The sequence below is a fragment of the Ziziphus jujuba genome, chromosome 9, assembly GCF_031755915.1.
Source record: "Ziziphus jujuba cultivar Dongzao chromosome 9, ASM3175591v1".
Classification (NCBI taxonomy): domain Eukaryota; kingdom Viridiplantae; phylum Streptophyta; class Magnoliopsida; order Rosales; family Rhamnaceae; genus Ziziphus; species Ziziphus jujuba.
In genome coordinates this window covers 20,753,250-20,773,991 of record NC_083387.1, presented here as the reverse complement: position 1 = coordinate 20,773,991, position 20,742 = coordinate 20,753,250, and the positions used below count along the sequence as shown (strand labels likewise).

The window sequence follows — 20,742 nt, the reverse complement described above, 5'->3', positions numbered from 1 at the left end:
TGAAGAGATTGAACTTGAATGAAGATAGGGAAGCAACCATGGCAAGGTTTCTTGGTGGTTTGAATCGTGAAATAGCCAATCGACTAGAATTGCAACAATATGTGGAATTGGAGGAGATGTTGCATGTGGCTATTAAATTAGAGCACCAATTCAAGAGGAGGGGTGTAAGATCATGGTTTGGAGGTGTTTCCAACAGTGGAAGGTCCAATTCTAGTGGCTGGAGGAACAATCCCATCTATGAAAGCAAGCCAAAGCCGAAAGTCAAAGAAGAAAGTTCAAATTGGCCAAGGAAGGAGACTAGAACCGAATCTGTCCAAGCACCAAAGAATGAGGTAAAATTAGATCCTAAACCTTTTAGAACTCATGATGTTGTGTGTTTTAACTGCCAGGGAGGAGGACACATCTCTAGCCAATGCCCGAATAGAAGAATCATGGTGTTAAAGGGGAATGACGAGCTAGAATCGAAAAGTGAAGAAAGTGAGGATGAAGCCAAGCAAGAGGAGGAGGACTTGGAGGATGAACCCGAAACCTTGCAAGCATCCAATGCTGAATAAAAATTGCTTTCTAGGAGAGTACTTGCTGCATACAAAGATGAGGATGAAATTCAAAGAGAGAACATCTTCCACACCCGATGTGAAATTCAAGGTAAGATTTGTAGTATGATTATTGATAGTAGAAGTTGTACTAATGTAATAAGTAACCTTGTAGTTGATAAATTGGGCTTAAAAACAATAAAACATCCTGAACCATATAGATTACAATGGCTTAATGATAGTGGTGAAATAAAAGTAAATAAACAAGCCAAAGTAAAATTTAATATAGGTAGATATGAGGATGTAGTTTTATGTGATATTGTACCCATGATTGCTGGACATATACTATTAGGTAGACCATGGCAATTTGATAAAGATGCTACTCATTTTGGTCGAGAAAATAGTATTATTTTTAGGTTTAAAGGGAAGAAGGTCAAGCTGGAACCATTATCTCCTAAAGAGGTTTACAAAGACCAATTACAAATGCAACAAAGGAGAGAAGCTGAAAAGCTCAAGGAAAAAGCAAGTATGGCACCAACGGCTTCACCATCCTTTCAAGAAAGTAAGAATGAGGTTGTTGATCAAGGTAAGGTTTCTAAGACTCATATTGAGTGGAAAGATCAAGGAAAAACTGAAAGAGAGGGGAAAGAAAGTGGCAAACCGGAGAGCTTGGAGAAGGAAGGGAAATCCGAAGGTTTGCGCCAATCCAAGGGGGAAAAAGAAAAAGAAAGAAAAGAAAGGTCAAGTAGCAACTTTTATTTGAGTTTAAGGGATATTAATAAGGTTATTGAGTGTAAGAAACCTTTGCTGGTCATGATTTATAAAGAAAATTATTTTAATGATCAAACTAACATTGAAGAACTTGAATTGCCAAGTTCAATGTTTTCTCTTTTGAAGGAATTTGAAGATGTCTTCCCAAATGAAATTCCAAGTGGACTACCATCCAATCAAGAGGGAAAAGGTAAGCTTGCTATCCAAGGTAAGTCTTCTAATACTCAGGTTGTGTGGAAAGGTTTTAATAAAACCAAGAGTGAAAAATTTTGTGCAAAAGCCGAGAGTGAGGAAGGTGAGATGGCGTTGAGTGAGAAAGGAAAAGGAAGACAAGAAAGGATGAATATAAATTTTTATCTTAGCTTTGGTGATGTTAATAAAGTAATTATGAATAAGAAATCATTGCTGACCATGAATTTTAAAGATACTTATTTAAAGATGTCTTTATTGCATAGAACTTTATCTGCATTGTTGAGAGCTTTACTTAGTGGCAATTTGAAAATTTGGGAAATATTGTTTGCTAACTTTAAAAAGTGTAATTTTTACCATAATAAGCATGTATTTCTAGATTTTTTTGTAATAGTGTTTGACCTAGGAGAATTGGTTTGGTTGCACTTACGAAAGGAAAGGTTTCCTAAACCAAGGAAGTCAAAGCTCATGCTGCCTATGGATGGACTTTTTCAAGTTTTGGAGCCGAATAACAAGAATGCCTACAAGCTTGATTTACTGGGTGAGTATAACATGAATGCTGCATTTAATGTTGCTGATTTAACTCCTTTTGCTGCAGGTGATGATCTTGATTTGAGGACAAATCATTTTCAAGAGGAGGGGAATGATGTGAATCCGCCCAAACCCGTACAACCGAGAACCTGCTGGGGTGCCAATCCGTTACGGATGAAGGTGGGACCGATCACTAGAGCCCTAGCCAAGAAGTTCAAGGACAATCTTACTGTCTTTATACAAGGAGTAAGTCATAGTCAAGAGGGGTTGGCCATATCTAAAGAACCAAGGCCTGTTTTACTCATACAAGCAATAGAAGCCAAAACGGGCCCGGGTGATGGTTTTGGTACATTTTTGGATTCCGGGAAGCATGAAATGGTTCCAATGCTTTATCGGTTCAATACATATGCCTAAGAGGTCATGGAATCAAGTTAAAGCAGCCTCAAATGCAATCAAAAAGGGCTTGTACGGACAGCATCAACAATTTGGCCGAATTTGCTGTATTGCTTGCTGGCTTTACTGTATTTTACTGTATTAGCCTTTTCTTATTTTTCCAAGCATGGGCAACGTGTGGGCCTTCATATTCAGTTTATTTGGCATCCTACAAAGCATATTGAAGCTGATTTGGAGCTCACTTGGGTCAAAGAATTGGTCAAAGTCAATGTAGTCAAAAAGCTAGTATTTTAGTTTCCTAATTTTATTCTACTTTTTGTTTTAGGAAACTACCATTATTTTTAGTTTCTATTTATTTATTTTCTGGACAAATAAGATTAGGAAAGTTATTATTTTATTATTTTCTTTGTAAATTAATTAATTCCTAATTCAAAATAAAGGAATTAATTAATCCAAATTAGATTAGGAAAAGGAAAGTTTCGGCCAAGGTTTCTTCATTGAGTGGCCGGTTTTTCCTAGGGTTTTTAGGGTTTATTTTGTTTTTTTCAAAGCCTATTTAAAGGCTTATTTTTCATTAATAAAAAAACTTTAAACTTTGATTTGATTGAGAAAATACTTGTGAGATTAATTATCTCTTTGTTCTTTGAGAACACCTAAAACACCATTAGAGAATTGGTTGTTTTAGCTTGACTTATCAATAGGTTTTCCATCCCCTATTGTGGCGTCTACATTATACCAAGGTTTCTAACCACAGGTTGGTTAGGGGTTGAGGTCCATTCCATTAGAACTTGAACTTAATTAAAGATCCGGGCTAATATAATACGGGTTTAGGAGCAGGTCGTCCTAGGTTCGTATCACTATATGTTAAAGCTTTAGCAATACATGAATCTTATTCCATGATTGTTCAAACTCTCCATGGGACGAACCTAGTTGTCTTTTTAGTTTTGCATGAGCAGACTCCACTCTAATAAATATTCAAATACAATAATGTAAGTGTACAATAAATATAATAATATTAATATACATGCATCAACAAAAAATTTACCTGTTAGTTGTCACATTTCCCAAGTGCAAAACTTTGTTGGTCCATGCTGACACAAATTTTTCTTTGTACTTCTCCAACCATGCTTTCTTAACATATTCAACTGCCTTCATATATTCAGAAAAATCTATTTCCAGATAATGCAAATGTTGCTGATATTGTTCTTCAGTGGCAGAAAGCACAAGCACAATCCTACTGGAAATGAATGCTTCCCAATGTCCTTTTTCAAATGTCTTCTTACATTTAGTCAATATATTTTTTGATATATATCATCTACAAAGAAGATTAGTTGCAGTAGGAAAAACATTTTGGATGGCATTCATTAAAGCTATTTCTCTATCTGTTACAATAACATTTGGAAAAACACATTCATGCACCGTACTTTTCAATTTTTCCAATGCCCATATGTAGTTTTCCTCACGTTCTGATTGAAGATATATAAAAATAACAAAAAATGTTAGCTCGGTAGATGGAACACCAATTATTTCCAATAGAGGCAAACGATGCCTATTTGTTTTGTACGTGCAATCCATTATCAGCACTCGAGGAAAAACTTGCAACAAAGTGATTCCTAAAGGATGCGCCCAAAACACGTCTGTAACAGATCCTATTTCTTCATTACTTCGATGCCACTCAACATAATCAAGCTTACACAACTTGCTTAATAATTGTTGCATTTGTGATTTTCCAGCCTTCTCAATTAACTTACCCCTATGTCGAGCATTATATATGGTCTTCATTGTACTGACATTATTTTCATCCCTCCTCTTTAATGTAATCAATATCTCTTTTGGTTTAACTTGGCTTTTGATCATATCAACCAAAATATTAGTTTCTTGCTCAGTAAGCTTTCTGGCAAATGAATGTCCTTCAAGATGTTGAGCTGTTGGATGATTATGAACCCCACAAATAACTTGCAAACTTCAATCATCATTGCTAGCCAATTTACAACCTTTTAAAGTAAATGGACAATTGCACTTCTTGGTTCCACTTACCTTATATCTCTTTCACTTTGGTTGATCTTTAACTTTTGCAAAATGTCTATAAAAACCACTTCTCACAAGTAGAAATAATCTTGGATTTCTCCCATCACCACCCTTAGTACATGTTTTAATCATAATCACTATGCCATTTCTTTTTCCTGTGTCCCTTGCCCAGTTAATGAGCGAATCTTTGCTTGTAAAAACCTATAGAATATAAAGCATAAAAGCATTAAAATTTACAATGAAAAGCTTGTATGTACATTGAAAATTAAATATAAATGTGCAAAAAACAAAAAAGAAAAATGATTACCCTGTCCGTTGTAAATGTATTGGTGTAATCAACAACACATTCTAATCCAACAATTCCATTATCTATATCTTTTTCATCCTGTATGTTTTTTATATTCAATTATATATAAACCATCAATGATTAAAAACAAAAAATGGCATGTTTCATACAGTACGTTATTTAATATCTGTGTATATATACAATGTTCGATAAATAAAAGCTAAACAATAAAATGTTGTTCAGATAGATACTTTTGAACTATTAAAAAGTTCGATTTTAAACTTCTATATAAAAGATGAATTTTAATATACCATATCAAATATAACTTCATGGCCGTTGGTAAACCATCACCAATTCCAAAAAAAGGCATGTTTCATAATGTACGGTATTTAATATCTGTACCTAGATAAAATGTTCGATATATAAAAACTAAACATTTCAATAATGTTCGGATGGATTTTTCTGAACAATTAAAAACTATTCAGTTTTAAACTTCCAAATAAAAGACAAATTTTAATATATCCAACCTGGTCGTTCGTAATCGGTAGAAAAAAAAAATCTAAACTAAAATAATCATCACAATATAAAAATATAAAGAAAAAAACTAAATATATCTTACTTTTTCATATTTTTGAGCTTCCATACTTTGTGAATAATTGTTGTTTCTATAACCCTAATTTTTAATGGAGTATAAGATAGATATATGTTCGAAAGAAGAATGAGACGGTATAAAAAATTATTTAAACACGTTTAGTTAACAAATATCCTTAATAGTAATTTTAAATGGGGATAAAAATGTAAATTAATAATGGAACTGTATTGAGTCCAAATGGTAGTGCAACTAGAAACTCCCTAAAATATAATATTTAAATAAACCCTAAATTTATATTTGATGGTAAAATGTACTTGAAACACCAATGGAAAACCTTTTAGATTGTACGAGCGTGATTTATTTTTTACTCCATCTCCTCTGTGATAGATTGTGCAACGACTCTACAGTTTCCTTATATCTCAAAATACTCAAAGCCTACGAATTGAAAAGCTCGATATCATCAAGCAATTTAACAAACATGAAAAGCTCGATATCATCAACCAATTCAACAAAATCTCATAATTTTTCATATTATAATAAATATAGTAAAACATGAATGAGCTAGGACTTAAACCAAATCACACATTTAATGCACCAAGCTATGTAAAAGAATATAAAATTTACCATGTTAGATGGGCGAGATGAGATTGGAACATCACTTGGAAACTTGGTGTTTCCTTCTCAAATTTGGATTGTTGCCTAGAAGTTCGTCGACGCTTTAAAGCAGGTGGTGATGTGCTTCCATTGTATCTCTTGGTTTGTAGCTTTTTACCTCCCATCTTCAATCGAGATCGCAGGTTCTTCTTTGATGCCATTCTAAACTACAGTTTATAAATGTAAATTGACAACACCAATAAATTTTTATCTACCTTTAAGCACATATTCAACTATGTATACATATATAAATAACCACAATCTTAATTTATGAATAAAAAATATATATAATTCAAAACAATACAAAATAAACATATAAATTTAAATTGCCAACGCTGCTCATTTTTCATCCACATTTAAAGTGTATATATATATATATATATATAAATATATATGTATGTATGTATGTATGTATATAACTATGTATGAATGACTTACACAACCAAAAAAATAATAATAATAATCAAACACATTTATTTATGTATATTCATCCAAACTATTCCACCTTTTTTTTTTTTAATTACATATATGAATTTTACATAAATCTTATAAAGCGAATGAAAAAATATCAAAACAATGCATATCAATGTACCATATTCATTAAGAGAGATCCCAATTGACCAAAAAATAAATTTTATATTAGTTTTGATTTTAACGCTTTTCTACAGGTTTGGTAATAACAAAACATAACTATAATTTTTTAAGAAATTATAAACTTTTACAAACTCCATATTTTAATCTTTTTTGAACCCAAAAAAAAAAAACAATTTAAAAAAAAAGTGCTAACGTCATCGATGATGTCAGCAAACGACGTGTCGTCCAGCCTAGACAACATGTTGTTCAAGACTAAACGACATGTCGTTTGGCCTAGAAGCCATGAACGAGCCAGACGACATGTCGTATGGCCCTCCTTCAACCTTCAATCAGATCGATCCGAACCTAGCAGACTGGGTCTCCCACCCAAATTTCGACTCGGTTGTAACTTTCACTTCCGGCCAAACCGGTCCCCTTTTTTTCATCTCCTCATTTCCTATTGCTATCCAATATCAATCTATCTTAAATCCTAGTTTATAATAACTTTCATATAAAAAACTTAATCTAACATAAATTTAAAAAATTTCAAATTTTCAACTGGTTTTAAACCCAAATCAAACGATTCAAACTCTTAAATGTATTACAAAGAACTCAAAAAATGTCATGTATACTGAAAATTAAAAGTATATTATGTAAATATCAACTCTACAATATATATACATACACACAGTAAACAAATAAAAAATAAAAAAAGCTTACCTGAGGATGCCTTTTGAGGGAGAAGACTGAATGCCAAGAGTAAAAACAGAGGGAAGAAATGAATGATTTTTGGTTGTATTGAATCAAAATGGAATGATGAATACTAGTCTTTGAAAGTGGACTTTTGTTTTTTTGAGTTGAAAAGTTTCAAAAAAAATACATGGTTTTTTTGTGTAATTTGGACGAAGGGAAAAGTAAAATAAAAGGATATGCACGTCCTTTGGAAATTTTTTAATGGTAAAATCGATATTAAAGGGCAAAACAAAAAAATCCTTGAATGAGTGGGTATATATCCTTAAGAGGGATCCAATATGGGCAATGGACCAAATTCTCCAAAAGAAAAAGAAAAGAGAAGGGAAGAGGACACATCTGGGGATAATAAAGGAAGGGGAAAAGAATTTATTTTACTAATGATTATTATTTTGTTCATCTAAAATTGTTTTAATTATTTTATTATTATCATTATTATTATTTTGTTTATTTATAAAAGTTGTTTAATATTTAATATTACCAAAAAAGAATAATTGTTTAATAATATTTTTTAAAAACTAGTTTAATTAATAATAAAGGATAAAAAGGTAAATCCAACCAGTTGTTAAATGCTACATTTGAAATGTCAAAAAAATTATAGATTAAATTTGAGAGTCTGCAATTGATATTAACCCTTTAATTTATATCTCTATTTGGAGAACTACTAGAATTAACTTTTTTGGAACCAGCTGATATAATAATATATATATCACATAGACAAAAAAGAATAAATCCACTAATACAGATCAATAAAACATTATCATACTTATTGATAAAGAAATTGATAGATATTTATGGTATCATATTCTTTCTTTTGTTAATCGTACCACAAAGCATACATATTTATACATGTTCCAAAAATTTATCATATATATTTTGGCTTCCTTGTGATTCTTTTGAGGTATTTAAGATGTCTTTTCATTTTTATAATAATAATAATAATAATAATAATAATAATAATAATAGATCTCTTTTTTTTTTTTTTCCTCCTCTGTTTTAATAAGAATTCATATACAGTTGGTGAATGTAATCACAGATTCGTAGCTCTAGCATTGCATACCATGTACAATATCTCATCATATTGCAAAGATTTATCCTTGAAAATGTGAGAAGCATTTTTTTTTTTTTTTTGGTAAATATTATTACAACCCTTTCTGTTTTACTATTTTTTCAATGCTATGTCTGTGATTTGAAAATTATCAGTATAACCTTCTTACATTTCACTTTCTTTTCAATATAGCTTCATTTTTTAAAACTTTTAATAATAACGTAAAAATTTGATCTATTTATCCTTCATTGAATGAAATTTTTTTTATCCATGCTTAAAGATACACAATAACAAAAATTAAACAAATAAAAATAATATAATCAAATTTATGGTTAACTTTTTTTTTTTTTTGAGGGAATATTTTATCTAAACCCCTGAAATTTACATTAATTTCAATTTAGTTCTTAAGGTTTTGAAAATTACAACAAGCACTTTCACATTGGATGTAGATAAAATTATTTTAAGAGGTGGGAATGAAATAATATATGAGAAAAATAAAAACTGTTTGAAGCTTGAAGGAAGATAAGTGATATTTTTAATTCTGTGGGACTAAATTAAAATTAATGTAACTTCAGGGGGTTTGGATGAAATATTCTTCTCTGTTTTAGACAAAAAATTTAAATGTATTAAGCTAAACTCTTGAAGTTTTGTTTAAAACAATCATGATTGTTATATATAACTTATTATTTTTTAATTTTCAATAAATTAAAGAAGGAAGATTTTAGCACGGATAGATTTAGCACTTTTAGAAGTATATATGTATTTGTGTTATTGTTTTTTTTTTTTTTTCCCCTCAGAGTTCTTAGAAATTTAAAAAAAAATATTTATGAAAGTGAGAAAAAAAATCAAAAAAGGGTAAATGCGTCAAATTATAATTCTCTGAGTAAGTGTCTTAAAAATGATGTTACATTGAACAAAAACAAAATGTAAAGGTGCAGTAATGATATTTTTCATAATAGAAATGTAGCATTGAAAAAATACAAATGTAAGGGTACTTACATAAAAATTAAGAATCTTACTTACCTTTAGTAATAGGTATTTTTAATAATTGTATTATATGTGTATAGGATAAGAATTTTCTTTTATATCGAAAATATATAAAGTAGAGAATCTTATTATAGGTGTCCTCCGTAATTATACTTTAGGAATATATAAAAGGAATGATATTTAAATTATATACATATCTTTGTAATAATAGAAATAATAGAACTTTTGCCTATCCAAGGGGATTCCCTTAAACTTGAAAATTTTTTTTTTTTTCCCTAGCTTTTCGGAAGAAAATGGGGATTTGTTTTCCTTGTATGACTTGCATTGAATTACATATATCTGACATTTATTATCTTTCATGATCTAATTTATAAAATGATAATTGATCTATTTAAAAGTATATCTTGGCATGTATTTAAAAATTATTGTTCTATTTTTCTAGGATGTAAAACACTTTTACTATCTTCTTATTCTGTCAGATTTTAAATGAGACATTTTTTATTTTTTATTTTTTTACCATACCCGTTATTCATCTTTTTTGTTCGAATATGAGAGAAAATCTCTAATTCCTAAACGCCACGCATGCAGATATATAGTTTTTGTTCGACGTCAATGCAAACCGTAAAACTCAACAAATTGGATACGGAATCAAAATGCAACGAGGACTCGGTTTAAGTTGTCCATTTGCTATGTCATTATTGGGCTCTGATAAGTGTTTTGAGATTTTACTTTACAATGCGCAACAAACTGGACAAGCAATAACGCTTCCTTTTTAACAAAATATATATATATATATATTAAAATGTTTTTAAAAAAAAAAAACATATATATTTGGAATACAAGGAAAAGAAAAAAGTTTTAGGAAGTTCTTAATTACAAAACAAAAGAGTAAAAAAGTAGATTAAATCCTGTGACAATATTTGTATGCACATGTAAACATCTTTGCTAGCTTATGTCTAGCAGAAGTAGCTGTGCTTTAAAGGGCGTTTTTGAGACGCTCTGGGACGATGCCTCGTGGTAGGGCGTTAAAATGCTGTAGAGTCTATATATATTTATTTTTAGGCGACACACTTTAAAGGGGTGCGTCTCATGGCTATGAGCGCACACGCCAAGGCTGAAAAACGAACCTTTGAACGCTTCAACATGTGAGGTTTATGGTTGATGGATCCAAAAAAAAAAATAAAGAAAAAAACAAACTCCTACTTGAATCGCCATCGGTGGTGCCGCTGGTTTTTTAGTGTGGTCTGTCATGTGTGCACCTGTCAACGGCTTCCATTTGTTAACTTTTTCAACAACTTGGAAAGCCCCAATTTTTTTTTAATTTTTTTTTTAATCATGAAAATTGAAAAACGTGATTTAAAAAAAAAAAAAAAAAAAAAAAAAAAAAAAAGGGGGTTCAAATTGTTTTGAGATACTGGGGGTCTTAAGAAGATAAGAACAAAGACAAGGATCAAGACATTTTTCAATAATAGATTTTGACTTTTGAAAAGTGTGTTTTCTATGTCGAAAGGTCCCCTAATTGCCCTTGATCATCTTGGCGGTACTACCATTAGATCGGAATAAAAACATGGGAATGGGTTTAAGAAAAAAGACAAAAAAAAAAAAAAAAAAAAGAGATATTATGTTTGAGAGTTAAAATCTGTAACTGTTAATGGATTTAGGAAAAAAAAATAAAATTAAATATATATAATTTAGGTAGAATTGTTATAATATGTTGATTTAGCTTATCTACTCCATTCCTATTCCCTTTAATTTTTTATTTTTTTTAATTTAAGTAAGAAGAATATATGTCTATTTCGTAATAGCATTTTATTTTGTTATCTATATATATATATATAATATAAAATAATTATTCACATATCTTGATTATTTTTTTTGAACATTACAAGTAACTCATATTTTTTTATCCTTTTATAATTTGAATCTATATTTTTATATATATATATATAAAGATGCTTAACCATTGAAAGTGTCCATTTCATCCACATATATTGATTTTATTATAATATAGTGTAGAAAAAATAAGACTACAATAAAAATGATAGATTTATTTCAATTGATTTATATTCATAAATTATATGTTATTTTATAAAGTTAGAATATCCTAATTGAATTATAATTATATATATATATATATAATGAAGTGAAAAAATCATTGTCAATATCATTTTTATATAACGGTATTTACGATGGTTCGTATAAAAATTATCATTTTTGTAAATATTTATATAATAAAAATGTATAGATATATACATTATAAACAGATTATATATATATACATACATGTTTAAGCACTAAATGCTATATTATTATTATTTTATAAACTGGATTTGAGGTTATTATAAGAGATTATTTCCATATTTGTTAGTTTATATTTGTAGTACAAGATTGTGTAAATTTTGTTTATTTGTTAGTTTTATATTTATTTAAATAAGTTTTAATGTATATATAATTTATTTATATTAAATTTAAATATCCAAAACACTTACCCTTCCATGCCTTGGAAGTTACACCTTGCATGAAACGTCTTGTCATGCGCTTTTGCCATTTAAAACAATATCTGTAATTGCAGAATTCCCATACAAGTTCTTAATATCCATCCTGACATTCGGCAATTATTAACACAGGTTTCTTTTACCAACAGAGAGATTTACCAAAAAAATAATTATTTTACCAAGCGAAGCCAGAGCGATGATAAAATGCTATGCAGTAAAAGAAAAAAACAAAAAAAAAAAAAAAACAAACAAAAAACAAAAAATCTGAAAAAAAGAACTACTAAAAGAATATTTGTCAGACAAGTTTATAACACAAGAAAAATAAGATAAACATAATACCAGGGCATCAACATATCTTGCCAATTAAAATGTAAAATGGGTAACTTTCTATTTATTAAAGGAGATATTTAAGCCAAAGAGGTTTTTTTTTTTTTTTTTCCCCTTCCATTAAAAACTTAAGTTGAAAATATTAAAACAATAAAGTCTTTTGCAGCCAAATTGCGTAATTTTGAAGTGCTAATTTCATCAAATTTTTATTTTTATTTAAATAAAGTTTCATTCTTCTGTTTTTAAAAATAGCATCAACCTCTTTTAAATTTTTAAAAATTATCATCTTCTTTTATTATTATTTCATTCATATTCTCCATTTAATATCATTCCTTTACACATAAAGATGTTAGTTGTTATTTTTAAAATATTTAAGATTAAATTGTAAGTGGTGTAAATTTTAAAAGATTTAAATAAAATATGTATTTGTAGTTTTTTTTTTTTTTTTTAAATAAAATGAACCTCCTCCTAATGGCTATCATCGGTCTAGAAACTATTTAAGTTAACAGATTATTAATCTATCTTTTTAAACCAATGAAAGTTAAATCAATAATATACAGCCTTTGTAGCCCTCTTCACCACAACGATTTTAGTATAACTAGCGTGTACACGAAGAGCTTGCGAGGCATACCAGGTAGATGATGAAATATACCATAATTTTAAAAGAATAATACAATAGACATTATTTGGTATGAAAATATGTAGTAAACTAATTGATGCTCACAATATTACCCTTTAAAAGTACTATTCTGGTCTTATCAGTTATGATCTTTCTCACAAAAATACTCTCTCGAGTCTCAACCATAGTGCTTTTTATACGACAAAGCACTTCTAATAAAGAAAAAAAATACACTATCACTTTTTACAATGATTTCAACATTTGAATTATGTACCGCTTGCAAAAAGCAAAATATTGTCTAAAAAAAAAACAATTCAACATTTAGATTTTTGACAAAACCATTAATCAATTATACACCAACTTATGAATCAACTTTCCATATACCAACTAACGTCACAATATTTATTTTGTTAGTTGGTGTTAGTAACCAAACCCGTACTAATAATTTTAGCATTGTTTTTTTTTTTTTTTTCCTAGCTTTATCCGTATTTCGAGATACTTATTAAAATTCTATTAAAAAAGTACTTATATTTAAAATCTTAATAATCTTAGCCTTGAAATTTAATTAACACACCAAATTAGTGCAATTTTGAACATAATTAACAAAAGTATTTTGTCTATTCCACAATATAACGACATACTGTAAAAAAAAAAAGAAAATAACTCTTAAGTTTTCAATTGTAAATGACTCTATATTATGGTTATATATATAATATGTGTTAAATGAAATTAGCTCAAATGATAAATCTACTCCTATAAATTTGTAGTTCTATCACTCATTTATGAGGTCATACTTTTCAAAAACAAAGGGAATTGTGGGGCATTGCTGTAAAAAAATATTTTTGAAAAATTTAAAAAATAAAATAAAATAAAATCAGCGAGAACCTCCCAATTTTTTTATAGTGGCGTTGTGGCATGAAATAATTGTGTTCAGCCTCAACGGGATAAAATTCAAATCGGACAAAGATGTAAAGAAAACCAATAAACAAAAACATTGGGAGAAGTTATTAATTTTTTTATTAAAACAAGTTTGTACAAACCTAAAATAAAATAATGGTATAGTGGAGAAATATACTGACTAATGTATGACAGAATTGAAAAAAACCAAAGTGCCAAGAAAAGGCTAGAAAGTGACAACACAAGAGGGGGGCCAAAAAACCAAAAAGGAATTTTGAAAAAACCAAAAAAAAAAAAAAATGATATTGATGAACACGAGACCTTCTTTTCTACATATGTTATATAGACAAATCAATTGAGAAGGCAATTTTTGAATCCCATCTCAGATTTTTACACAAATGTGGGGTAGCCTAACCAACAAATTTGGTAGTGGTAATGAATTTGGGAGAGTTCAGCATTCTCATCATGATCCTCTCCCACCTTTTTGCCTCTTCTCTTCAAGTGTAGTTGCTTCATTTAACATGTCAGCAGCATCCTTGTGCATGTCCAACTTTGCAAGAGCTACTGACTGCATGTAAAATGCAGTCGGCCAGTCTGGATAAACACATTGAGCTTGCATTGCATCTCTAAGGGCAGGATCCGGTTGTTCGCATAACAGATAGCATAGGCTGCGTCGAGCAAAAACAGTAGGAGATACCATGGTTCCTACGTCTATAAACTGCAGATAAATGAAAGAGTAAACAAATAAGGAAAAGAACAATTGAACCGTGTTGATCCAATCACTAAACTAATTGCTATAGCAACACTGAACAATTCAAAAAGACTGCAAGGGGAGAAACAACAATCTGAACTTATTAGAAGCGAAATAATTCCCATATAACATCTAATCAAAAAACTTGACAAAATCATGATACATGATTTCATGACATATTTATTTCCAACTCGTACATGAGACTTTTGTCTGCAAAAGTGACAGATTTCTACCTGGGAATAACAGTCAATGGCAGTTTTAAATTCTTTATCCCGAAATGCATAGTCCCCACGCTTTCTCGCCTCAAGCATGTCTCTCATTTGTTGTGTCCACTCTTGGAATGATAACTGAATCCATTAAAAGCATATGAATCTATCAGCAAAAATTTTATAACAGGTATATACACTATCTTGTACTTAACTTACCTCGTTGGTTCCTTCATCATCTCTATAATGTGCCATAACCAAGATCTGATGGATTGCTGTGAGGTCCATCCTTGAACAGGCCTCACCCATTGCTGAAAGTGGACGTTGTGGGGTTGATGGGGCCTCTTCATGCTTTGGAATTCCAAGCATGATATAAGATGGGACCTATAATCCAGAAGTATGGTAATGAGTAAATGAGACAATTTGATCCTTTGCATCTTAAGATCATGGCCACCCACAAGAGAATGCACCATTGTGATTGATGGCAACAGCAAGGCAAAGGATGCTAAAATCAAGCACTTCAATGCATTTTCAAAGAATTTTAGTTCTGTATCGAACTTTATAACAATAACATTGATTATATTTGCAAAGTACCAAATTAATGAAATGTTCTAGTAAACAGATTGAACAAATCAACCTATATTTTAGTATAAGAATATAGATGAATAACACAGAACTAATAGGAAGAATGGATTGAGCTTAATTTTTAACTGTCATATTGAAAAATCCTACCATAAATTTATGACTTGGTAAATATTAGATGTTACTATATTTAATACATTTCATCTGCAATTCAAAAATGGTACAGACTACAGAAAGACACATGCTAAAAGAAAAATTATGATATGGTGCATGAATGGTAAAGCAAGTTTCACATAGAGCTTGTGCATAATCTTTGTTGTGTTTAGGTGTATGCATGAGATACTCTTATGTCAGTGATCTACACAATTAGCAGATACCATATGCTAACAGCAGCAGTTAATGAGACAGGAAACGTTATCAATTTACTTCCCTGCTTCACCCAGGAAAAATAGATTCTGGTATCCGCAGAACACTCTTTATTGCTCTGAGATCTTCAGAAAATCTTATGAGCAGGACATGGAGTTCAAACATTTTCCAAGAAAGAAAGGAATGCATATATTGCAATGATAATTTATGGTCTTGAAAACTATATCATGAACTAAATCTCAACACACAATTTTGCCATTGTTTATGGGAACGTCCTATTACAAACTACTTTTTTCCTTGACATCTTTTAGCGTATGAATATCTTCTCTCTCTCTCTCTCTCTCTCTCTCTCTCTCTTTGCCATTTCAGTTAACTTGCAACTTCCTGTTTTCAACTGACTATTCTTATAGTTGAAAGTTGAAAGTTGCAAAGATGAGCGTCAAAAGCATAGAGGAAATTATGTTTTGGAAAATGGCTTCCCTAATTCGGTAATGCAATAAGAATAAATAATGTAGAGTACTTAACAATCATTGAATTTTAGTCCTAGCATATCTTTATATTAAATACATTCTTCTGAAATTTCACTGTAGTATATTAGAATTCCATTGGTCAAATATATTGGTGGATGCCTAAAGTTGAAGGACAACATCAAAACCAAAAACTACACAGCAATTATGGAAAATATCTTAAGCAATCAAAAGAACCATGGAAATCATTTAGAAAGCAAATTTTAAATTAAAATTAACTTAATGAAACCACAAGTCCATAAGTTTATTCCCGGGGCATAAACAGATACTGGTTAGAGAAGAATATTGGTATATACAATGACACTATCAAATCTAAAAGATAAAAAAGGTCTCTTACATCGGGTTTTGCTTGCAGCGGAGCAAGTGTTGCAACAAGGTCCTTTGTTTTAGGCCGCTCCCTAGGTTCATATTGCAAACACTGAGAGGCAAGATTTACAACCACTGTGGCTTCTTCTGTAGAAAACTTTCCCTCCAAATGTGAATCCATTAACAGCATGATATTTTTTTCCTTGATCATATCAAGAGCCTAAATACATGAGATCATCTTAACATCAGAGCAAATAGTGATCACATAGGAACTGACACTGATTGATGTCATCATTTTCATGCAAACATTTACCAAAGACTTGCAGAAAAATAAATATGAATTTCCAAGCACAGAAACAGATATGTGAAATATTTTGCTAGGTGATCATCATATGCCATCCCATCCAATGGTCAACTCTAGTTTAAGAAACTTAGAAGCATGTTAATTAAACTAGAGCAACAGCACTACTTGCTCCTTGTTTTCCACATTGCACAATTACCCTAGCTTGTCATAGAAGTTAATATTACAAATTAGGTTGCATTAGAAGTATTCATATTGTATATTATGAAGAGAATAAAGTGAAATATAGCTATGAAGGAAATGTTTGCAGCGAAGCATCAAGGAAACAGTGCGTATAAAATAAGTTTTTCATAATAAGTTGGGTGCGTCAAGAACTAAAACTGATGCTCAACTCCAAAATGTAGAGTGAAGGATCCCAAATAAAATGGTAGACTTTTATAAATGCCTAGTTTAAATACATTAAAGAATGAAAAGGAAACAATTGCAGAATATCATAATCCTCTGTATATTCAAGTAACTTTCAGTTGATACTATACACCAGCATCATCAGCTTTAGCTTAGCAAAGTGGAGAAATGAAGTGATACTTGATGCCAAATATGCATACCAATAACCCACTTACATGACTTGGAGGAATGTGCTTTCCACTTAGCAGATCCAGAAGGACAGTGCCAAAGCTATAGATCACACTTTCTGGAGTGACCCTTCCTAAAATATAGAATCAGAAACATAGGAAATGAGAATAAGTCAAATGAACGGAAGAAAAACATTCATCCAATTCAATAAAAAGACACCAAAAATGATACTTGTTACTTGGTAGACAGAATGTGCACATACAAGAATAAAAAAATACCGTTAAGTAAAACTAAAAATATTTCAAATTAGAGGGGCATATTTATTTTTTGATAAGAAACAACCTTTCAATCAGAGGGACAATAAAAAATAGTAAATGAAAAATAGATTCCTTCTTGATTATGCCAAACATTATACTCAGGAGGCAACTTATCAGATTTATCTATTCCAGTGCTGCATCAATGCAGAAAAGACCAAAAAACCTAAAAAAACTGAGACAACATAATAAACTAAAAAACAAACAACATAATAATCAAAAAACTGAGACATAAGTTCAAAATAGATAAGTCGTCACCATTTTTAAGGTACTCAGGAGGTGTATAGGCAAGATTTGTGCTGTAACTCTTCCCGTCCCTACTATTTTTCATCAAGCCAAAACATGAAAGACGCGGATCACCATCCTACAATCCATTCATACACCAGGTAATGGCACAATATGGTAATGAATATTGTGCAGGTACTACTAACTTTACATGCAAATAAAACCAAATCGATAATAAATTTTGAAAGAGTACCTCATCAAATAGAACCCTGTAAGCATTTAAATCATGGTATAGTGGACGGCCCTCCGTGCTGCAATAATCCAACGCTTCAGCAATATAAATAGCTACTCTTAGACGCATCCCCCACTCAATAGTTTGATTCTCCCCTGACAAGAACAAGTAGACCCATAAAGAATTCCAATCACCTTTCCATAACTTGGAAGCATAAGAAAAGAACTTAAATTGACTCCTCATTTAAAGCTTCAGAGAGAAAAAGGGGTAGTAATGCGATTACCACATACAAAAGGACATATAAAGTGGTAAAAATTAACTATCAAAAACATGATAATTCTAAAACTAAAACAGAGTGAGGAGAAATTAATTGGACTAATCAATACATTTAGAGGTAGAGTTTTGTTGTTCTATATTAACATATGGATAGAAATCAATTAAACTGATTACCACATTTAGAGTTAAATTGTTCCTATCCATATCAGCACTTACAAACTAGAATTCTGTAAGCCACCTCATAACAGCCACTATAAACCATTTCAAAGCACCACCTTTCAACAACCCTAAGGTTAAAATATCTAGAAGCAACCTGCAGCAATAAAATTAACCCGGTGCAGACTCATCATATCTAGAAGAACGTACATATATTCACTAAAATTTGTGCATTTTTAGGTTCTTCAAGAAAAAGTAAAGCTTAGAAAAATGATGACTTCAGCTGAAACCAGTTAAAACCTAGGAATAATCAAGGCTAAAGAGAGAAAAGAAAAAAGGAACAAAATAGAAAAGAAAAACGCATACAGTGGAAAAGATGCTTAGCAAGAGTATCATTAGGCATGTATTCAGCAACTAGTAGCCTCTCATCACCATCACAGCAATACCCAATCAAGTTAGCGAGCCTCCGATGCCTAAACTTCCCCACACCTCTTGCCTCCTCCTAATAATGAAAAAAAATAAACAAATAAAATTAAATTACAAAAACCCACAAAATTTTACAAAGAGAGAAACCCACATCAAGAATCAATTTTTAAAGCGAATTAAGAAAACAGAAAACAAAATAATCAAACTAAACAAAGCTCACCGCGAACTGCTTCGGATCCGGCCAAGCCAACTTGGTGAACTTCTTGACGGCGATCCAACGGCGATTCTGCAGACGGCCCTTGTACACAAGGTTAGGAGCTTTCTCACCGCTCTCGGAGACGATGAACTCGGAACTGAAGTTGTTAGTAGCGGCTTTGAGGTCGGAGAAAGAGAACTCAGCGAAAGTTGAAGCCCCACCGGTTGCCGGGTCGACTCCGACGGTGGGTGGAGGGTGAAGGACAGGGGCATGTTGGTGGTGGGTTTGGCGGGTTTGATCCTTTTCTGGGTGTGTTTCCCTCAGAAATGATGATATACAGCAACCCATCACTCTCTTCCTCAAAACTACTTAAACTTTGCTTAGAGTTAGCGTAGCAATGGAAAATTTGAAACCATGAAACTGGGTGGTCAGCTAATGGGGTTTTAAGAATTAGAGAAATCAAAGAAGAAGCTCAGGGAGATTAGAATGAAAAGGAATGGAAATAGCTGCGAAATTTTGCTTTTTCTATTTTATTTATTTATTTTTGTATACCTCCTTCTTCTTCTTCTTCTTCTTCTTCTTCTTCTGAGGTCCCTTACGGCAGCTTATATGTTGAAAAGCTTTTAGTTCGTTCGCTTTGGTAATAAAGGTTTTTCACAGTTTTTTCTTACCCCTTTATTTAATTAGTTTCCTTTTTCTTTTTTTCTTTTTTTCTTAATTTATTTTGTTAATAAATAACTTTTTATTATATTTGAACAAATTTTGTTTCATTTGATAATTACTGACAACTTTTTCAGTAACTATCTTATTTTGAAACTTCTATAACCAATTGAAATCTGCCACGTCACCAAAACGAAGTGTGAAAGGTATTTGAGAATTGTATGATTGGATCATTTCCTCTGTTTGCTTTTTTCTTTTTTCTTTTTTTTTTCTTTTTTTCTTTCTTTTTGAGGTCCACCCATTTCTTTTTGAAATTTAACAGTGACAATCAGTTTGCAAACAAAAGCAAAAATATAAAAAAAAAAACAACAAAGAATTGGCAACTCTTTTCTCTCCTATTCCAAATGGTAAAACAAAATATAAAGCATTTTAATATTTTATTAGTTTATTAATATGTAAATATACCATAAGGTCAACATGTTTTCAATGAGAAATTACTTTTTAAGTTTTAAAGAGAAATAAAGGACAGTTTATTGGTCCAATTTGTGAGGCAGAAACAGGCAAAATATGGAACCGAGAAGCTACTCTTTTTTTTTTTTTTTTTTTTGGTTCCTTTGCCATTTTCTATTTCTTTATTATAAAATAATATTCGGAGGACAAACACAGAATCTGACTGCCTGTTGATCTTTCCTCTTTTCTTGTATTTTTTTTTTTAAAAAAATTAATTGAAAAAACTGTTTGTTTTATACGCGGCAGAATTATTGATCAGTTGTAAAAGAAAGGAATCATTTTGTTTTTTCTTTCTACTGGATGTCCTCCTTTGTTTCCCATTCTTTCATTTTTCATTTATTAATACTTTTATTAATTTTAGATACCACAACTTCTTGTGTGTGTGGGGTGTTTGAAATTGAATGTGTTATTTATTATAATAATACATATTTGAGTGTAAATCTGATTGGAAGCATATATTCT

At 30.7% G+C, this 20,742-nt stretch overlaps 1 protein-coding gene across 1 annotated transcript; it reads right to left on the bottom strand.

Moving 5' to 3' along the window:
- Positions 1-13,770: 13,770 nt before the first annotated feature.
- On the bottom strand, positions 13,771-19,728 carry LOC125424183 (serine/threonine-protein kinase BSK1). The gene is made up of 9 exons (XM_048480991.2): positions 19,135-19,728; positions 18,855-18,990; positions 18,078-18,211; positions 17,858-17,963; positions 17,333-17,418; positions 16,443-16,631; positions 14,850-15,014; positions 14,658-14,771; positions 13,771-14,391 (listed from the first exon to the last, which is right to left on the bottom strand). Exons 1-9 carry the CDS (start codon positions 19,456-19,458, stop codon positions 14,137-14,139), a joined length of 1,509 nt encoding a protein of 502 aa, XP_048336948.1. The 5' UTR covers positions 19,459-19,728; the 3' UTR covers positions 13,771-14,136.
- Positions 19,729-20,742: the final 1,014 nt, after the last annotated feature.